Here is a 17,939-nt window from a genome sequence, read left to right as displayed (position 1 = left end):
TGTTGAAAGAAAACCACAATGTTTAAAATTATATGCACAAGTCCATCTTAAGTAGACTGTATTCCTTTATGAATGCTCTGTTCATATACTGCCTCTTATTATATTACTATACATGTTAACTTCAGAAATTGCTTCTGAACAAATGCTGCGATTGCAATAGAAGACAACAACAACAGAAAAACACAGTATAAAGTCCTAAAAGTAAGTCTTTTCTTATTTCAATATTATGAAAATGTCAAACTGAGTCCAAATGTTTACTACTTTCTTTGTATAGGAAAGCAGTACTCTTTCTGGCAGGTGATGCTTCAAACTGCTACTCTCAAGTATGCATTCCTGCAAGGTTATAGAATTTCTAGACTGTTTCCTGTTAAAAAGAGGTTCAATGTTACATGTAAGTAGATGTATTTGATTATCAATCTTTCAGAGACAGAAACAAATGCATGTCTTTTGGTAACTTTGCTCTTAGTCTGGACACAAATGTACACTACTGACAAAAAATTAATCAACCACTGAAGTATATATATGTCTAATCCAAGTCTTTAGAATTATAGTTAATTTTGTAGATACAACTGTAGGCTATTTAGGCCCTTTATGACAAAAAGTTTCTAAAGGTGTATTCTAAAGGTGTATTTTTCCAGTTTTTAAGGAGTACTCAGTTTAACAATATAGTGTTACATAAACCTCACAAAATAAAGAAATGGTATTTCTCTGGTTATATTTACATGATTGAGAAAATTAACTTTGCAATTCATTTACTTTAGTATATAATAATTCCATTTAATGAAACTTATTTTTCTATTCTCTTCATAGAATTTGTGGGTATAAACATTTATTTTCTAGAAAACTGGCTTCTTATTAAAAAAGGATTTTGGAGCAAAAAAAAAATTAGAATTAAAATCATCATTTAAAAAACATTGTTCTTTCAATGTGTACAGGTTTTACTCTGCGAAGATTTACTAAACGGTAGCTGGACAAGTTTTAGTTTATTAATATTACAGATTATTATTGAGCTGGGTTCATTGTTGGTCTATAGTATTAGTAAAATGTAATTTAACAAACAAAAGTACGTCTGTGAATCTATATATATATAATTCACTAAGCCACCAGCGAGCAAGACACCCATGGGGCACACAGGACGGAGCCACACCCACCAACTCGGATGCAGCAACTCACAAAACATGGCGTCATTGGATATGATGACAACTCGCAGAGCCACGCCCACCAACTCGGATGCAGCAACTCACAAAACAGGGCATCATTTGCGTTCGTCTCTGCTACACTCCACATGCACCTATGAGCCACGTTGACTTTTCATTATTCTTTTCAGTTACGATGCACGACCACGTCCACCATCGCAAACTGTATTACATGCCATGGTCTTAGAGTTGGTGGGCGAGTCTCCGTGAGTTGCTCTTGCGAGCGGGCACATGACCAGGCAGGCGGTGTGTATGCTTCGAGAACGAGGGTGGACGTGGCAGGACCATCTAAGAAGAGGCATGTTTGTCGCGGATGTGAATCGCTGTATGCAGCATGTAAAACAGTTTGTTTGTCACGGATGTGAATCGCTGTACGCAGCATGTAAAACAGTTTGCGAGAGGTATCCCATGGTGTTAGAGTTGGTGGGCGGTCTCTGTGAGGTGCTCTTGCGACCGGGCACATGACCAGGCAGTGTGTATGCTTCGAGTGCGAGGGTGGACGCGACAGGACCACCTAAGAAAAATCATGTTTGTCGCGGATGTGAATCGCTGAATGACCGTGCAATGGCGGTCCTTCAATTGTCAGTCATGGACAATTGTATGTTGCCCTCTCCAGAGTTCCATCTTTTCATTCACCTACAGTCGTATGTTCAAACTCACCCCATTTGGATAACTGTGTCTTTCAGGAAGTGTTCACCCATCAATACATAATTATGCGCCGTATAAGTGCAGTACACTACAGAGGATAAGGTTACATGATGTAACAACACAAAAAAATGTACATTTGTCTTTGCTTTGTTACAGTACAATCATATGTATGGTCTATGCTGTTTGAAATTAAACAGGTTTATAAAATATTCCAGCTACTTTTCCAGACATGCCATTAAATCTAAATTGTTAACTATACCTGAAATTTAACAGCAGATTTATTTGGAGGTTGTTGGCTCAAAAGCCTGTGTCAGTCATGAAAACATTAACTATCCATCCATCCATTTTCCAACCCGCTGAATCCGAACACAGGGTCATGGGGGTCTGCTGGAGCCAATCCCAGCCAACACAGGGCACAAGGCAGGAACCAATCCCGGGCAGGGTGCCAACCCACCGCAGGACACACACAAACACACCCACACACCAAGCACACACTAGGGCCAATTTAGAATTGCCAATCCACCTAACCTGCATGTCTTTGGACTGTGGGAGGAAACCGGAGCGCCCAGAGGAAACCCACGCAGACACGGGGAGAACATGCAAACTCCACGCAGGGAGGACCCGGGAAGCAAACTCAGGTCCCCAGATCTCCCAACTGCGAGGCAGCAGCGCTACCCACTGCGCCACCGTGCCGCCAAAACATTAACTATTTTTGAATAATTTATTAATATTATGGAAGATTGACCAAGGTGCATGATTTGGATCATAGTTTAGTAATAGTTTGGCCTTATATAAACCATAAAAAATATATTTGGAATGAGTTAGTTTGCAAAATAAAATATACAAAGTTAGCCACCACAGACTTGCTCACTACACATGCTTTGCACTTGACTATACACTAAATTCACAAAAAACAGTGCCTTTGCTGGGACTTGCAGAAAAGAAATATTCAGTAAACTGCTGTGTTTATAATCCCATAAAATTTGATTACGCCTTCTTCTTCTTTTTTTTTTAAGATTTTTATTTTATTAATTTTCATTGTAATCATTCCATACAAACAGATCAATTTATAACCCAACAAATTTGAAGACTAATCAAACCCCACCCCTGAGAAGGAGAGCTTAGCTAAAGGAAAATTGCTTAAGACTTTTTAATAAGGCAACATTAAACAAAAGAAAGGGAGAAGTAAATATCTATGTAAATAAGAGATGGAGAAGGGAGTTAAATGCGATAATAGTTATTTCTCTTATTCTAAAATAATATTGATTAAATCCTGCCATGTTTTGAAAAAATTTTGTACAGATCCTCTAACTGAAAATTTGATTTTTTCCAATTTCAAATAATATAAAACATCGGTTTCCCACCGACTTATAAGAGGAGAATTAGGATTCTTCCAATTTAACAAAATAAGTCTGCGAACAAAGAGTGTAGTGAATGCAATCACAGTTTGCTTGTCCTTCTCCAATTCAAGTCCATCTGGAAGAACACCGAACACAGCTGTTAATGGGTTAGGAGGGATTGTGATACCAAGGCTGTCTGAGAGGCACTTAAAAATTTTTGTCCAAAATGATGTTAGTTTGGTGCAGGCCCAAAATATGTGACCCAGTGAGGCAGGAGCTTGGTTGCAGCGCTCGCAGGTTGGATCCTGCCCTGGAAACATTTTGGACAGTTTTAAGTGAGACAGATGGGCTCGATATATAATTTTTAGTTGAATAATTCTATGCTTTGCACATATAGAACTTGAGTGAATTCTCTATTTTGCTACCTTCCACTCCTTTTCTGATATATTGATTAAGAGATCTTCTTCCCAATGTCCTCTTGGATCTTTGAAAGGTAGGGACTGTAATAAGATTTTATATATTGCAGAAATAGTGTTTGTTTCCTCGAAATTTAGCAGTATTTTTTCCAGCATTGTGGAGGGTGCAAGGTGGGGGAAATCGGGCAATTTCTGTTTAACAAAATTTCTAATTTGAAGATAGTAAAAGAAATGTGTAGCTGGGAGGTTGAATTTTGAACGTAATTGTTCAAAAGATGTAAATATGTTGTCTATATAAAGATCTCTGAGCATTTTAATCCCAAAACTTTTCCAGGTATTAAAAACTGGATATACTTGCGAAGGTTGAAAGAGGTGGTTCTCTTGCAGAGGTGCCACTGATAAAAGATTTTCCATCTTAAAATGCTTTCTAATTTGGTTCCATATTCTGAGTGAGTAAAGCACAATTGGGTTATTAGTATATTTGCGATAACTTTCATTTATTGGAGAGCAGAGCAGGGAATATAAAGAAGTACTACAGGATTTTACTTCTATTGCGGACCAAGCCTGTGTATGTTCATTTATTTGTGTCCAGGTTTTTATGACTTGTATGTTTGCTGCCCAGTAATAAAACTGAAAATTAGGTAAAGCCATGCCACCTTCTGCCTGAGGTCTTTGTAGGGTCGCTCTTTGGATATGTGGGTGTTTTGAGTTCCAAATGAATGAGGTTATTATTGAATCTAACTATTTAAAAAACGTGATTACGCCTTCTAAAGTACAGTATGCTTTTTAGTTTCTTGTCTGTGTCGGCGTATATAAAACAACTAAAAAATATACTGTAGATTATGCATTACATGTGAGAATGATTGTTAAAATATATGAAGGGTTGGTTTCTCCCATCTGCCCACGAACAGTCTTTGGCCCTCTATGACCTTTAGATCGGATTAAATACATTCAGTAAATGAATGGACAATTAATACAAGGACTATAATGGCATCACTTGTCTCTGCTAATGATCACTGTTCTATATAGCCACAAATAACATTTGGACAAGAGACAAAATAATTAGTTTTGTCTGTATTTTCCAATCAATTTACTGTTGTTGATTTTTGTTACATCTTTCTGTTAACATGGTGGAGGAAGAAAGAGATGGAAATTGAGTTGGTGATTTAAAAGAAAGCAATAATAATGCTACAAAAGCAGTGCTAGAACATGATATGCCAAGAGAAGGAATTTGAAAGTGGTCTGCAGAATGAGGAAGGATAGAGGAATGCATCAGAATTGAGAATCAGAAAGAAAAAGAATTACAGGATATAATAGTTCCATATCACTTGAAAGATGCTGAAGGTGAACATTGCAATTCATAGTAATGAGACTAAGGATACCTGGGGAAAGCACATGGAAGGTTGTTCAATGATGAGAATGAATAAGATAATTGTTCTAATAAAATGGAAGGACTGACCTACAAGTTTTCCAGCTGTTGAAGGTGAGAAATCAGGGAAAATGCGAATGCAGTTATTTTGAAATATAATCTCATTTCAGTCTGAGAAGTGACATCAGATTTACTTTAGATTGTAATTTGTTGAAACATACTGTATAATAAGGCTTCTTTGGTTTTGAGGCATTCGAACCACGTATGTGGTAAGCTGCTGATACCCTAGTGTCTGATTTGAAGTCCTCTCAAGTTATTTGAGAGAATAGTTCAGTGATGAATTTCACTAGGTTTGGGCTTTCTTGGTTTTCAGGGAGACCTTCAATTCTTCTACATCCATCTTCAAGTGCAGCTCATCTGTTTGTAAGCACTTTGCATTCGGATTTTGTAGCTGTTGCTTTTTTATCAGCTGCGGAAGACAATTGTTCAAAAATTTCAATATGAATCATAAACATTTGCTTAATGTCTTCAAGCAGAGCACCAAGTGCTCTAAATTTATTTTCAGACTTGCTCACATTTTCCTGTATTTTTTCCTCAATTTTTTCTAGCATACCTTTAAAGTTTGCCTCAAAGCAATTACTTAAACGTTTTTCCAAATCTTTAATATCCTGAAGCAGCTTCTCATTTGTCATGTTTATGTCCTTTATATCTTTCCTTATATTCTTTGTAACCTTCTTTATATTACTCTTTATCTAATTTATGTGAGTGCAACAGTTATTGCTCTGACTGGTCATTATGGCCTTCTCTGTGCTCTGTGGGTGCAGTACCAAGCCCAGTCGGAGTCTGTGCTGCTGATTCGCGGTGGGTAGTTAACAGCACGGAAAGTAAGGCCATTTTCAGTTTCAATGAATCTTCTGAAATCAATGAAATCTCCTGGCCCGACTCACTTGCACTTTCAGTCCCACTTTCAATTTTGGTTGGAGGTGATGCTGCAGTGGCAGGTCCCGGGAGATCTGTGCTTTTGCCTGTCTGTTCCAGGTCAGTCTCTGGCAGGCCGTACCTTGAACTTGAGGCCTGTTTAGGGTTGGATGAAGCTTTAGCTGTCTTTTCCATTTCTTTCTGAGACTTTTTTATTGCTTGGTTGAGAGAATGTTAGAAACAAGAATTGGAGATTGGTTGAAAATTAACACGCCTAGGAAAGGAACAGCAGATGTGATCCTTGTCATCAAGTATATTAAGAAAATGCAGGAAAAGAATCAGGCAAATGGAAATAAGCTTTATTATGCATTTTTAGATTTGGATGTAGCTTTGATCAGGGTGCAGTGAGAGATGGTCAATAAAAAAGTTAGGTTTGGACAAATGGTTAATGTCAAAGTATGAAGAAGCATGAACAATGATCATGACAACAGATGGGTCACAGTGAAAGCTTTGCAGTGAAGGTGGGACAGCATAAGGGATCCATTTTGAGCCTGTAGCTTTTTGTGATAATAATAGAAGTGATGAGCAGAGAAGTGCATGAAGGATTGATGTGGGTGTTCTTGAATGCTGACAATCTTGTATTGCTGGCAGAAAGTGAAGTGGAATTTAAGGAGAAGGTAGTAAAATAAAAATAAATTTGGAAGTAAAAGGTCTTAAGGTAAATGTAGAAAACACCAAGGTGATGTTTGGAGGTGGAGGAGCAGAAACCTTTTAAGAATTGGGTGTATTACCAGGCTTTTTGTTTGCTAGAGGCATTGAGAAAATTTTGATCCAATGCACACATTGTCAGAAGCAGATAAATTACATATTGTAGTGCGGTGAATGGTAATCTGCAGGTAAAGAATATGAACATTATTTGTATAAAGTTTATCATGCTTAGCAAATGCAGAATGCTGATGAAAGAGTAAGTGTAAATATAGATATTGATAATGAAGTTGTTTTGGAAGAAAGTAGGAAGGTTCTGCTATTTAGTTGATAATGTTAAGTGCAGAGATGCAGGCACAATAGTGATAGTGAGGGTGAGTGGTATATTGAAGAAATTCTGGGATGTGTCCTCCATTCTGACTTCTAAATTAGCCTTTCTGATATTGAAGGGAAATGTTTAGGAAAAAATGTGTAGAGGGTTAGTATGCTCTGTGTAAGCAGGACTAGGTTGAAGAAGGCCTTGATGAAGCAAACCTGAAAAGATCAAATATAAAAATGGTTAGGTGGATGACACTGTAAAGTATCACAGAGTGATTGAAAGGTGAATGCTGAATTAAGAGAAAGAATTGGAGCAGAGGTGATAGGCATTGTGCTGTGAAGAATCAGACTAAGGTGGTTTGGGCATTTTCAGTGAAATTCAGAGGATGACTGACTGCAGATAGCACACAGAGATAGAGGAGGAGAACGAGATGAAGCCCAGAAGGAGGCAGGAGAAGATGTAGTTGTGAGATGGTATCGAATGACATGAAAAATATGGGTCTCACCCCAAATGAAGCCCAGGACCTGGTGATGCCGATTTTTTTGTTAGCATTCTTTCTTGCTCAGGGGTGTGATCTCAGTGATTTGATCACAACTCCTAATTAGTAAGAAGAAATGCTTAAGCTCCTTAACACTCGAGCAAGGAAAACATGTCTAGGCTTTCAGCATAGTTATTTTTATTCCTAAATATATGACCAAATTGGTGTCACATTTAGAAAACATATATATCCTGAGACACTTTATGTATAAATGCCTAGGATTTCAAAATGCTAACATAGCAGACCAAAACAAAAAAAATAGATGCCACGTTCCTGAAAAGTGAATGACAAGGATGTAAGCATATGTTGATATAATATTAAGATTATTAAATTACAAAAAAAAAAAAAAAAAAGATACCTGTTGTGCACTGTCTGGGTTAAGCATGTGAGGTAGAATTGGTACTTCACTGAGCAAAGTTGTAGCTTCCAGTGAAGGAAGCTGGTCAGCCATCATGTTTGGAATGTTCATTCATTGATAGCACCACACCTAGAAACAGAAAGAAATAATAAATACAAATAGGTTAAAACGCATCACCATTTTTTTTAAAGAATGTTATTTTTTCCCTTTTGCCCTCGGTTTCATAAACTACAAATTCATAGCAAGAATCAAAAAATTGTAACATAACAAAAGGATTGAGTGCATTTCAACGTGGGCTGTGAAATATCAGGAGTAATCAATCTGCTCTAGCACTGCATAAGAGAGATTTATTATGGATGGGAGTGACTGAACGTTTATTATTTAAACTGCAAAGCTAGAACATGCATGAATAGGTGCTTCTTTTTGAAGTACTGTATATTATAAAAACATCTCTTATCTTTGAACTACTAAATACTTAAATACACCAGTAGCCTTCCAGAAGGTTGAGCAATCTGTTCAACAAATTATTCATGGTAACATTCATAGCCTACAAAATATATAAATATACAGCAGTGTTTAAGGAGAGACAGGAAAATTAATGACCCCAGTCATCTGAGTAATGAACTGGTTACATTATTACTTTCTGGTACAATATAATGTAGCATCAGGTCCTGAGCCAGCAAGCTCCAAAACAGCTTCTTCTATCAAGTTTTTAAATTGCAGAACACTGCATAGTTATTGATACTAACCCTTAAAACACCTAATTCCCTCCCCACATTCCTGCTGCTGTTCCTTCATCCCTACATACCTTTGCACCAGAACTATTTTTTAATAGGTATGCATTACATAGCATATGAATTGTCTGTAAGTCTGTGTTTATTTGGGTGATGAGTATATTTTGTATAATATGAGACTGTTGAGTTGATATTTAAACATAGTTATTATGTGTATACTCTATTGTGAAAATCTGCACTCCATTTAATATGGTTCTACTGCTACAAAATTGTGCAGAAGTTTTTCACTCACCTGTACATTCATGTGAAGTGATGTGACAATAAAGTGACTTGCCTTCCCTTGACATTTAAATTAATATTCCTGTATTTTGTGAGAGAATGATGAAGTTAGAAGCTATCACAGTGATGGTGCAAATCGAGACAAACCAGGAGCAGCTTTCCAAAGTCTGATTGATTTTTTGTGATGTGAACTGTACATTAATCTTGCACATTTTACTAGTCAACAGCAAAATGATATTAACATTAATATTAATATTATTAGTTAAATCAGTTTAGTGTTAACGTTAGATATGTCTGCAAACACATGTCATTTAAGTTAACAAAGAATAATGATGGGGTAGTTCTCCGAAAGATACAGAACCCTGAATAAAAGCAGAAAATAAGCTACTGAAAACACAGAGTACTGTACTTAAAGTACTTATGTAAATTCATATTAGATAAATTGCAAAATCCATTCTATACTTAAAATTCTCTTTGACAATGAAAGCAAATAAATCCTGGACAAAACAGATAGAAAAATACCACCTTAAAGACCTCTATAATTAAAAATAAGGGCAAACTGCAATAGAATTTAAGATAAGTTTTCATTTTACTTTTAACTAATGGCATTTTTTAGAGTTAGGTAGGCACTATTCATACTTCATATGCTCTAGTTTCACCACAAAAATGCTGCTTCTCAGAGATGTTTGCTTACATGAGTGTGTTTGATTTTTTTTTTGGGTGGATTTCCTGTGTGGATCAAGTTTCCACATTAAGTAAAGATGACTCTCCAGGATACAGGATGTTTGTCAAAATAACAGAAAAATCCAGTGAATGACTAACTTGTAACACTGATGTTATCTTCTTTTAAGCAGTTTGCAACAAACAGTTAACAAGCTTGTTCCAATTAAAAATATTAAGCCACCTCTATAAAACCAAATATCAAGTGCTGAATTAATCACTAAATATTCCAAATGGCATTAAGCCACTGCCTGAAGTCACCCAGGGTGAACCTTGAAAGTTTAATAGTGCCTTGTTGGTAATAACTCGGTTTAAAAATTATAAAATATTTTACACAGCCATTCCAGATCTGTCACAGTAGATTTTATTTATTCAGGACAAGCTATTCAGAATTTAAAATCTCACATACTGGTAAATTTCTTCTGCCTTGCACAGAGTGAGAACCATTATTTTTTTTATTACTAATATTTCAGAAAACAAGTAGAGTTTAATCTCAAATACCGAACTCCTATGTGCTCAATATAAACGTGAGTTTTCCTTAATACAATTTTTAAAATGAAAATGAGGAAATAGTGTGTGTATTGACTTCTTTTAGAAGCCGTACTCTCTGAAAATTCTATTCCTTTAAATGATAAAAGATGGTTATGCTGATCTTTTAGCTATACTTAAAAGCATAAAGGTGAATTTTAAACTTTTAAAAGAAGTTGAACCTATCAAAATGATGCTACCATTTAAAAAAGTAGTTATGTATGAGACTTTTTTTTTTTGTATGAGCAAATTCAAATTCACTGTTACACACAACTAAATATTCCTATTGCTTGACACAGCAGTCATGACTGAATCCTATATTACAGGGACATACAATATGTAGTAGGTTAATTGGTAATTCTTAATTGGCTAGTAAGTATAAGTATAGGTGCATGTATGGTTCCATACAGGGCCAACACCAGCTCAGAGTTAATATAAAAAATAACTTTCACAGTTCAAATAATTCAGTAAAATCAATAAAAAGTCTCAACTTGCTTTTATGTGGACATATGTACTATAATAGCTAAAAATCAGATACTGGGCATCAATACAAAACTCGGTCCATTATTTTCTAGACATACTAGAATGAAATTTTGTACTGCATACATTTACTAGATTATTTTAGCAAATGTTATGAAAGAAAAAGCTGCTTCAAGAGTTCTCAGCCAAGTAGTATACCTACTATCTAACCAAGAAGTTTAATTTTTTGCAACATAAAAGATTCAGAATAATGTTACTTAGTAACAACAATTAAATATTTAGTATTGTGGGGAAAATAATGGTTAGAAATGCATTTGCTTGTCTCTGGATCCCTGTATTCAAAATCAAATCTGGTCACTGTCTCTGAGGTGTTCCTCTGATGCAAGCAGGCATGCAAATGGTAATTTTAGATTCACCTTTTGACAACTTGAGCTTAATTTTCAGACGAGAGCTGTTAGATATTAGGGTAATCTCACTAAACAAGATACATATGTACCTGAATTTAAAAAGTAGAGTAAAAATAGTCAATATTTTTCTGCTAAATAAAGAAAAGCCGCCAACAACAACAACTAAAAAAAAAACAGAAAAAACAATGTGGTCAAAGCGGCTAACACATGCAGACGAGCACAGGCAGATTCCTCTGTTTAAAATGCAATTAATGACTAAAGTGATTGACTTATAAGCAAAGGCTTACATGTAAAATGTTGTTTTACTTAGAACTGTGAAAAGTCACGGCAGATCTTCTACCAAAGGAAGCTTTGAGTCACCTTTAAATTTTGAGAATGACAAATCACTAATACCAGTGTATTAAATATCATAAAACCCAAATGAAAAAGGCAACAAAGGCAGAAATGTCTGCATAGGTGTTCACACCAGCAGCTCACAGTCTTGAGAAGCTTGTTGATTTTTGATTTTGAAAATCCCCCAATTCTTTTTGGTAAAAATAACTTTAAAAAGTTGGATGGGTAGCTCAGCAACATCTATGAGCATTACTGTTAGTGTTAGCCCTATACGAGTACCATTTAAAGGCAAAAGGTATCATTAGATGTTAATGAGATGCTACCTGTTAATGTTTTTCATTAGCATTTGAATGGCTATAATGTAGTTACTTTTTGGATTTACCAAACATTTAACATCCATCTTTCCACAGTTTAATGGTTTAAATTGAGGCTAACTTAATGATAGCATAGGCTCTGCCTTGCAATCCAAACAATGTGTTATATTATTTACCTTAAGCTTCTGTGTAATATAAAATGATTCCCTCTTTCTCTTTCATTGTCATTTCATGTAATTTTCCAACCCGCTTAATCCAGACCAGGGAAACGGGGGTACTGGAGCCTATCCCAGCTAGCACAGGGTGCAAGTCAGAAACAAGTCTTGGACAGGGCACAAAGTCCATCGTAAGGCAAACACACAATAGGGCCAATTTAGCATTGCCAATTTGCCCTGCATGTATGCTTCCCATTGTCTATTCTATTAACAAAGTTCTGTGATTCAATTATTAACACAGAAAATTGACAAAAAATAAATATCTACAGCACCTCTTTCTTCTCTTTATCATTGGTGTTTGGCTTCTCATGTAGTTGATATGACAAGCAGATTACCAGTTTGATTTATCTAAAAAAAAAGACATTTCTAGCATTAGGTGTTTGAATTTAAATAAACTTTTATTGAATGTTTGTTTAATTTATACATGTCCAGAAATTCATGCTGCTTCTAGATATTTCATATGCCTTCATTTTTCTGTGCATTTGAATTTCAATGAGGCACTGAAAATGCATCTATTTTAAAGAATAAAGATTTCCCACTTAAAACGTTTGATCTAAATCAAATTAAACAATAAGGTGGTGGATTTCTGGAAGGTTGTTATCTTTCACTTTGTACACATACATTACCAAGATACACTAGCTACTTCTTCCATAAGTAGGAGGTTTCATAATGAAAAATGTAATTTTCTGCTTCACTTGAGAGGACATTTTATGAATGTCTTAATTTAAATTAGAAATTATATTTAGATTATTATTTTTTTAATAAAAACACTATACATAGCGCTATAAAGTGAGCAGAATCCTAACTCTATTCTTTTTAATCTAATGAATGCACGTTAAGCTGTTCATCCATTCATTCATCTTCTAAGAAGTTTTTCCAGTTCGGGGTCATACAGTATCATTTTCTATCCCACTTACACTGGGTATGAGGTAAGAACTAACTGTAGACAGGTAACCATTTTCAAAACAGTTACAGTTACTCATACAAAGTCAATTCAGAGTCATCTGATAACATAAATTGCACGCCTATATAAAATGTGAGGAGTAAACTGGAATATTTTGTGGGAAAACCTATGCAACTATAGCAATTAAAGAAAATCAAGACAAGTTTCAGACCACACAGTTATCTCTGTTCATGAGACAAATTTAAAATGAGGACTACATGATCCACTCTATATTTTCATTCAGATATATGCTACAGAATAAGATGCATTTAATCTGAATAGATTATATATGCTCCAGAATAAAATGTATTTAGTCAGTGTTAAGAAACCTCCATATTGGCCAGACATTTGTTTGAGTCAGTTAATAATAAAGTTAAAGGTACTTCTTTGCAGCTACTTACATAGATGGCTCCTTACTTGCAGCTATTACTCATGCATAGAAAGCTACTTATTCTCCTAGCTTGAGAGAGCCAGTTTCTTTTACATATCAGCAGGAAAATGCAACATTTTAAAACGTAAACAATGATTTGAGTCATTAAATGTAATCAATAATTTGAAAAACAAATATTCTACATTATTGACTTTGTTGTGTGGTTTCATTGAAAATGTAATGTGGGTCTGGGGCCTATTCCAGCAGCAACTTACACAAGGCAGCACACAGTCCTAGACAGTGTGCCAGTACATCACAGGACACACTCACATACACAATTTGGGATTACTAATTAACTTAACTTGCATATGTTTCAGAATGTGGGAGGAAAATCAGTGCAGATACAGGAAAAAAACATGAACAATGACCAAGCAAGAAGTGGAGTCCAGGATTCTGGATCTGTGAGACAGCAGTACTAACCACTACACAAATATGCTACTTCATCAAGAGAGGGGATTAAAACTGTTTCTAATACCGTGACATTGAAAAACTTACAGGGAATGAAAATTAAGTGGAATCATGGCAGATGTGCTAATGCAGCTAGATGGCTTTGTTACATTGGAACCTTTGAAGTTTTATTAGAAAAATATTTAATTTTTTTTTTCTCTATAATCAATAAATAATTTTATTTTGACATTGTAACTCAACAAATCTGTTTGCAGAGAAGATTAAATTAAGACTATTGAAGAATATTTTTATTTTAATTGAACTTTGACACACCTCTATTTATTTATAAACCTACCAATGAAGCATACAGTTTGGATCTGATTAAAATCCTACGCTTTCTGTGTGTTGGAAGCTCCATGTGGTATGTCCAGCCTTGCTCCTCTGACAGATGCAGGAAATGATTGTTAAGGCAATTTAGAGACGGTGAGAAAATCCCTAATTTGGATGGCCAAATTTGGACACTGACGCATTTAGTTCAAAATCAAAATCAGACTGATTAGTTTGTTTATCTATTTGTGATTCAAAGTCAGTCCTTCCAAACCACCTCTGTAACAGTGTGTGGCCAAACACAGAAGCAGTATCGATTTGATCACAAAACCTACATGTTGTTGTCATCTGGGACCCTTTGACCTGCAAAATGAAAGCAGTGATATTCAGGTCATCAATTTAGACTCAGAATATGCATCTGGCATTCAGCAAACTCATTAGTTAATATTGATGAACCCCACAAATTTGGTCACTTGATAAACAAAGCAGATACATTTTTTCTAGTACAGTAATCCCTCCTCCATCGCAGGGGTTGCGTTCCAGAGCCACCCGCGAAATAAGAAATCCGCGAAGTAGAAACCATATGTTTATATGGTTATTTTTATATTGTCATGCTTGAGTCACAGATTTGCGCAGAAACACAGGAGGTTGTAGAGAGACAGGAACGTTATTCAAACACTGCAAACAAACATTTGTCTCTTTTTCAAAAGTTTAACCTGTGCTCCATGACAAGACAGAGATGACACTTCCGTCTCACAATTAAAAGAATGCAAACATATTTTCCTCTTCAAAGGAGTGCGCGTCAGGAGCAGAGTCTGTCAGAAAGACAGAGGAAAGCAAACAAATCAATAGGGCTGTTTGGGTTTTAAGTATGCGAAGCACCGCGGCACAAAGCTGTTGAAGGCGGCAGCTCACACCCCCTCCGTCAGGAGCAGGGAGAGAGAGAGAGAGAGAGAGAGGAGAGAGAGAGAGAGAGAGAGAGAGAGAGAGAGAGAGAGAGAGAGAGACAGAGTTTGTTTTTCAATCAAAAATCAATACGTGCCCTTCGAGCTTTTAAGTATGCGAAGCACCGTGCAGCATGTCATTTCAGGAAGCAGCTGCACAAAAGATAGCAACGTGAAGATAATCTTTCAGCATTTTTAGACGAGCGTCCGTATCGTCTAGGTGTGTGAACAGCCCCCCTGCTCAATCCCCCTACGTCAGGATCAGAGAAAGTCAGCGCAAGAGAGACAGAAAAGTAAGCCGGGTAGCTTCTCAGCCATCTGCCAATAGCGTCCCTTGTATGAAATCAACTGGGCAAACCAACTGAGGAAGCATGTACCAGAAATTAAAAGACCCATTATCCGCAGAAATCCGTGAACCAGCAAAAAATCCGCGATATATATTTAAATATGCTTACATATAAAATCCGCGATGGAGTGAAGCCGTGAAAGGCAAAGCGCGATATAGCGAGGGATTACTGTATCAGGAATTTCAACATTGAAAATAAATTGACTAAACTTGCTGATGATAAAGCTGCTACATTAATATTGGCACTAGAGAGTTGTTTTCAGAAATCAGATCTGCTGATAAGGCAATTCACATCTACACTCTAAAAATTGATTCTTGGGGTATGCTGCTATTACAAATCTAATGTAAAGGGTAAGTCTAGTCTTTTTATGTTGAAATTATTTATTCACACTTGTGGTATATCTTAATTTGCCACATAAAGATGTGTTCTAAAGTGAAGCATTTTTATACTGCTAAATTGGTTCTTGAAATTTACAATGGGGCTGAAGAGTAAATGGGCCCATACGTGATAGAAAAAGCCCTAAGACTTATCAAATACATTTACTTTAAAGCAGCAAAGGTTTCAAATTAAGAAAACATAGATGCTTCATAAACAGAGAATGCATGTGATAACAAAAGGAAACTAGAAATAATTATTTTAATCACAGATTCTTAGAATTATTTTTCTTGAGGTAAGAATATATTTCCTGTTCGCTCATCTGCTCACATCTGCCACCATCGTAGGTGGAGTTTAACGTACATAAGGAAGCTGAGCAGCATGAAAACAAGCGTGTCTGAAGTGGTTTAGAGCAATTTTACCTTCCAAGAAAATGGTTTGAAAATGGGCATATCCAGGGTGTAAATATAAAATTAACTGTTTAAACTGTTTCTACTCCTTATGGTAATCACAATACTTTAAAGGTATGGTTGTAATACTTAGTTTGGATGTGAAGACTCGAATGAAAGACCTACTAAAAGAGGTAAATGCGAGTCTGTAGTGCTCAATTCTCCATGGACGACTACTAACAGCTGAAGAGGAAAGGAAAATGTGTTCCAGATTGCCCATTATTGAGGCCATATGCTGTTCCAAACATATTTCAGGTGAGTAATTTCACTGCAGATGAAATGGACTTAAAAGTACAATCGTAGAATAATAACAATGGCAATGTCTTTCATTAGCAAAATGAATACTGTATAGATGAGTAGCTCTTATGTAGAGTGGCAAGGTAGAACAATCCTTAGTAGTGCTACTTCACGGAATTAGCATCATGGGTGTGCATCTTGTGCCTGGCCACTAATAATAATCTCCATATGGTCACTTTGGCTATTCATGCATCAATGAGAAGCAAGAATTTAACATTGTGAAAAATAAGATCAATACGCAAACTTACCCTAATGAAAGCTACCCATTTAATGGTTCAGATTTTGATAATTTCTTCCGGTTTAATTTTGCAAAGTGGAAAAACGTCCCCAAAACTGTGTGACGTATGACAGGCAAACATCTGTCATCATCAGTAACACATACCACATCCTCACATAACACATCTGTTTTAAGCAGTACATCCCACTCCCTGCAACAGAGACACTCTTTCCTCGTGGCCATTTCTTCATATTTTCTACAAATGCACCACCAATTGCCGCTTGTTCCTTACATCGCAGTACTCTCCAATTGCAAATCTTGCTCTTTTTGTCTCTCCGGTTCTGCTCTCCTATCTGTTCTTTCCTCTTCTGGCTCATACAAATACAATTTAGAAACTATGCTGAATGTATCATTGTCTTGATAGTTCCGATAGGGAGACATATTGCCAACTGAAAATGATAGTTTGTCTAAATCCAGAAAGGAAACGTACCAGCAAGGAGTAAATTCTCAAAATGAAAATGGCATGTCCAACTTTCACAAAACGGCTAGAGCAGGGGTCTCCAACCTTTTTTCCTCCGAGAGCTTTTTTTACAAAATGAAAATGGCCAAGAGCTACTCATATTTTCTAATGTTTATTCTCATAGCTTATTTCAACCCAAACAAACTGAATAAGCTTGTTTTGCCTGAACATTTACAAAATGTTGGTGTCCGTAACTCACATTTTGCATTAAAACATCACAAAAAATATTTAGTTCATCTGCAAGTGCATTTTGTATGTCTTTATGTATTTTCTAGTGTATCTCACACTATTGAACTAAAACATGAATGCTGTCAAAACAAATCAATACAATTACAAATACACAGATATTACTTATTTGTCATTTTGTTACATGTTACTGTTTCACTTCACAAGAGTATTCACATGTCCAGTTGCATGTGAGACGTGTTTTTTAGTTAGTGGAATAACTGGCACTAGATGTAGACAACAAGAGAGGTTTATGGTGGAGTGTAGCCACTTAAGGTCACTCTTATGGAGTCATTTAAATGTTATTCTGTAGTCTTGTTCTGAACATTCACTTCATGACATTCATGTCAGAAAAGGCAGACTCACAGAGGTATGTAGACCAAACAAAGCAGACATTTTCAGAAGTGCTTGGTGAAGATTCTTATAGTTATCTGGCTCCACTAAGCTCCAGAAATGCTGAGAATGCTGTTGAGACTTTAACTGCACATTATTTTGAAGGTTTACTAATATATAAATATATAAAATCCAATGTCTCTCTTTCTGTATGTCTGTCCGCTTTTCACGAGAGAACTACTTAACAGATTTAGATCGGGTTTCTTTCTATAATTTGCTTGAACATTCCGATTGATTTTGCGACTTCTCATTTTGCTATGTATCATAG

General features: G+C 36.0%; 1 protein-coding gene across 1 annotated transcript in view; it reads right to left on the bottom strand.

Moving 5' to 3' along the window:
• Window positions 1-17,939, bottom strand: part of LOC114662485 (fibronectin type-III domain-containing protein 3a-like) — a 142,447-nt gene that overhangs the window by 89,805 nt on the left and 34,703 nt on the right. Inside the window, exon 2 of the mRNA XM_028815976.2 lies at window positions 7,808-7,936. Within this exon, the coding sequence (XP_028671809.2) occupies window positions 7,808-7,918 (111 nt within the window). The 5' untranslated portion in view covers window positions 7,919-7,936. The remainder of the gene's footprint in view (window positions 1-7,807; window positions 7,937-17,939) is intronic.

This window comes from Erpetoichthys calabaricus, chromosome 12 (assembly GCF_900747795.2).
Source record: "Erpetoichthys calabaricus chromosome 12, fErpCal1.3, whole genome shotgun sequence".
NCBI lineage: Eukaryota > Metazoa > Chordata > Cladistia > Polypteriformes > Polypteridae > Erpetoichthys > Erpetoichthys calabaricus.
This window is presented reverse-complemented; position numbering and strand designations above follow the sequence as displayed.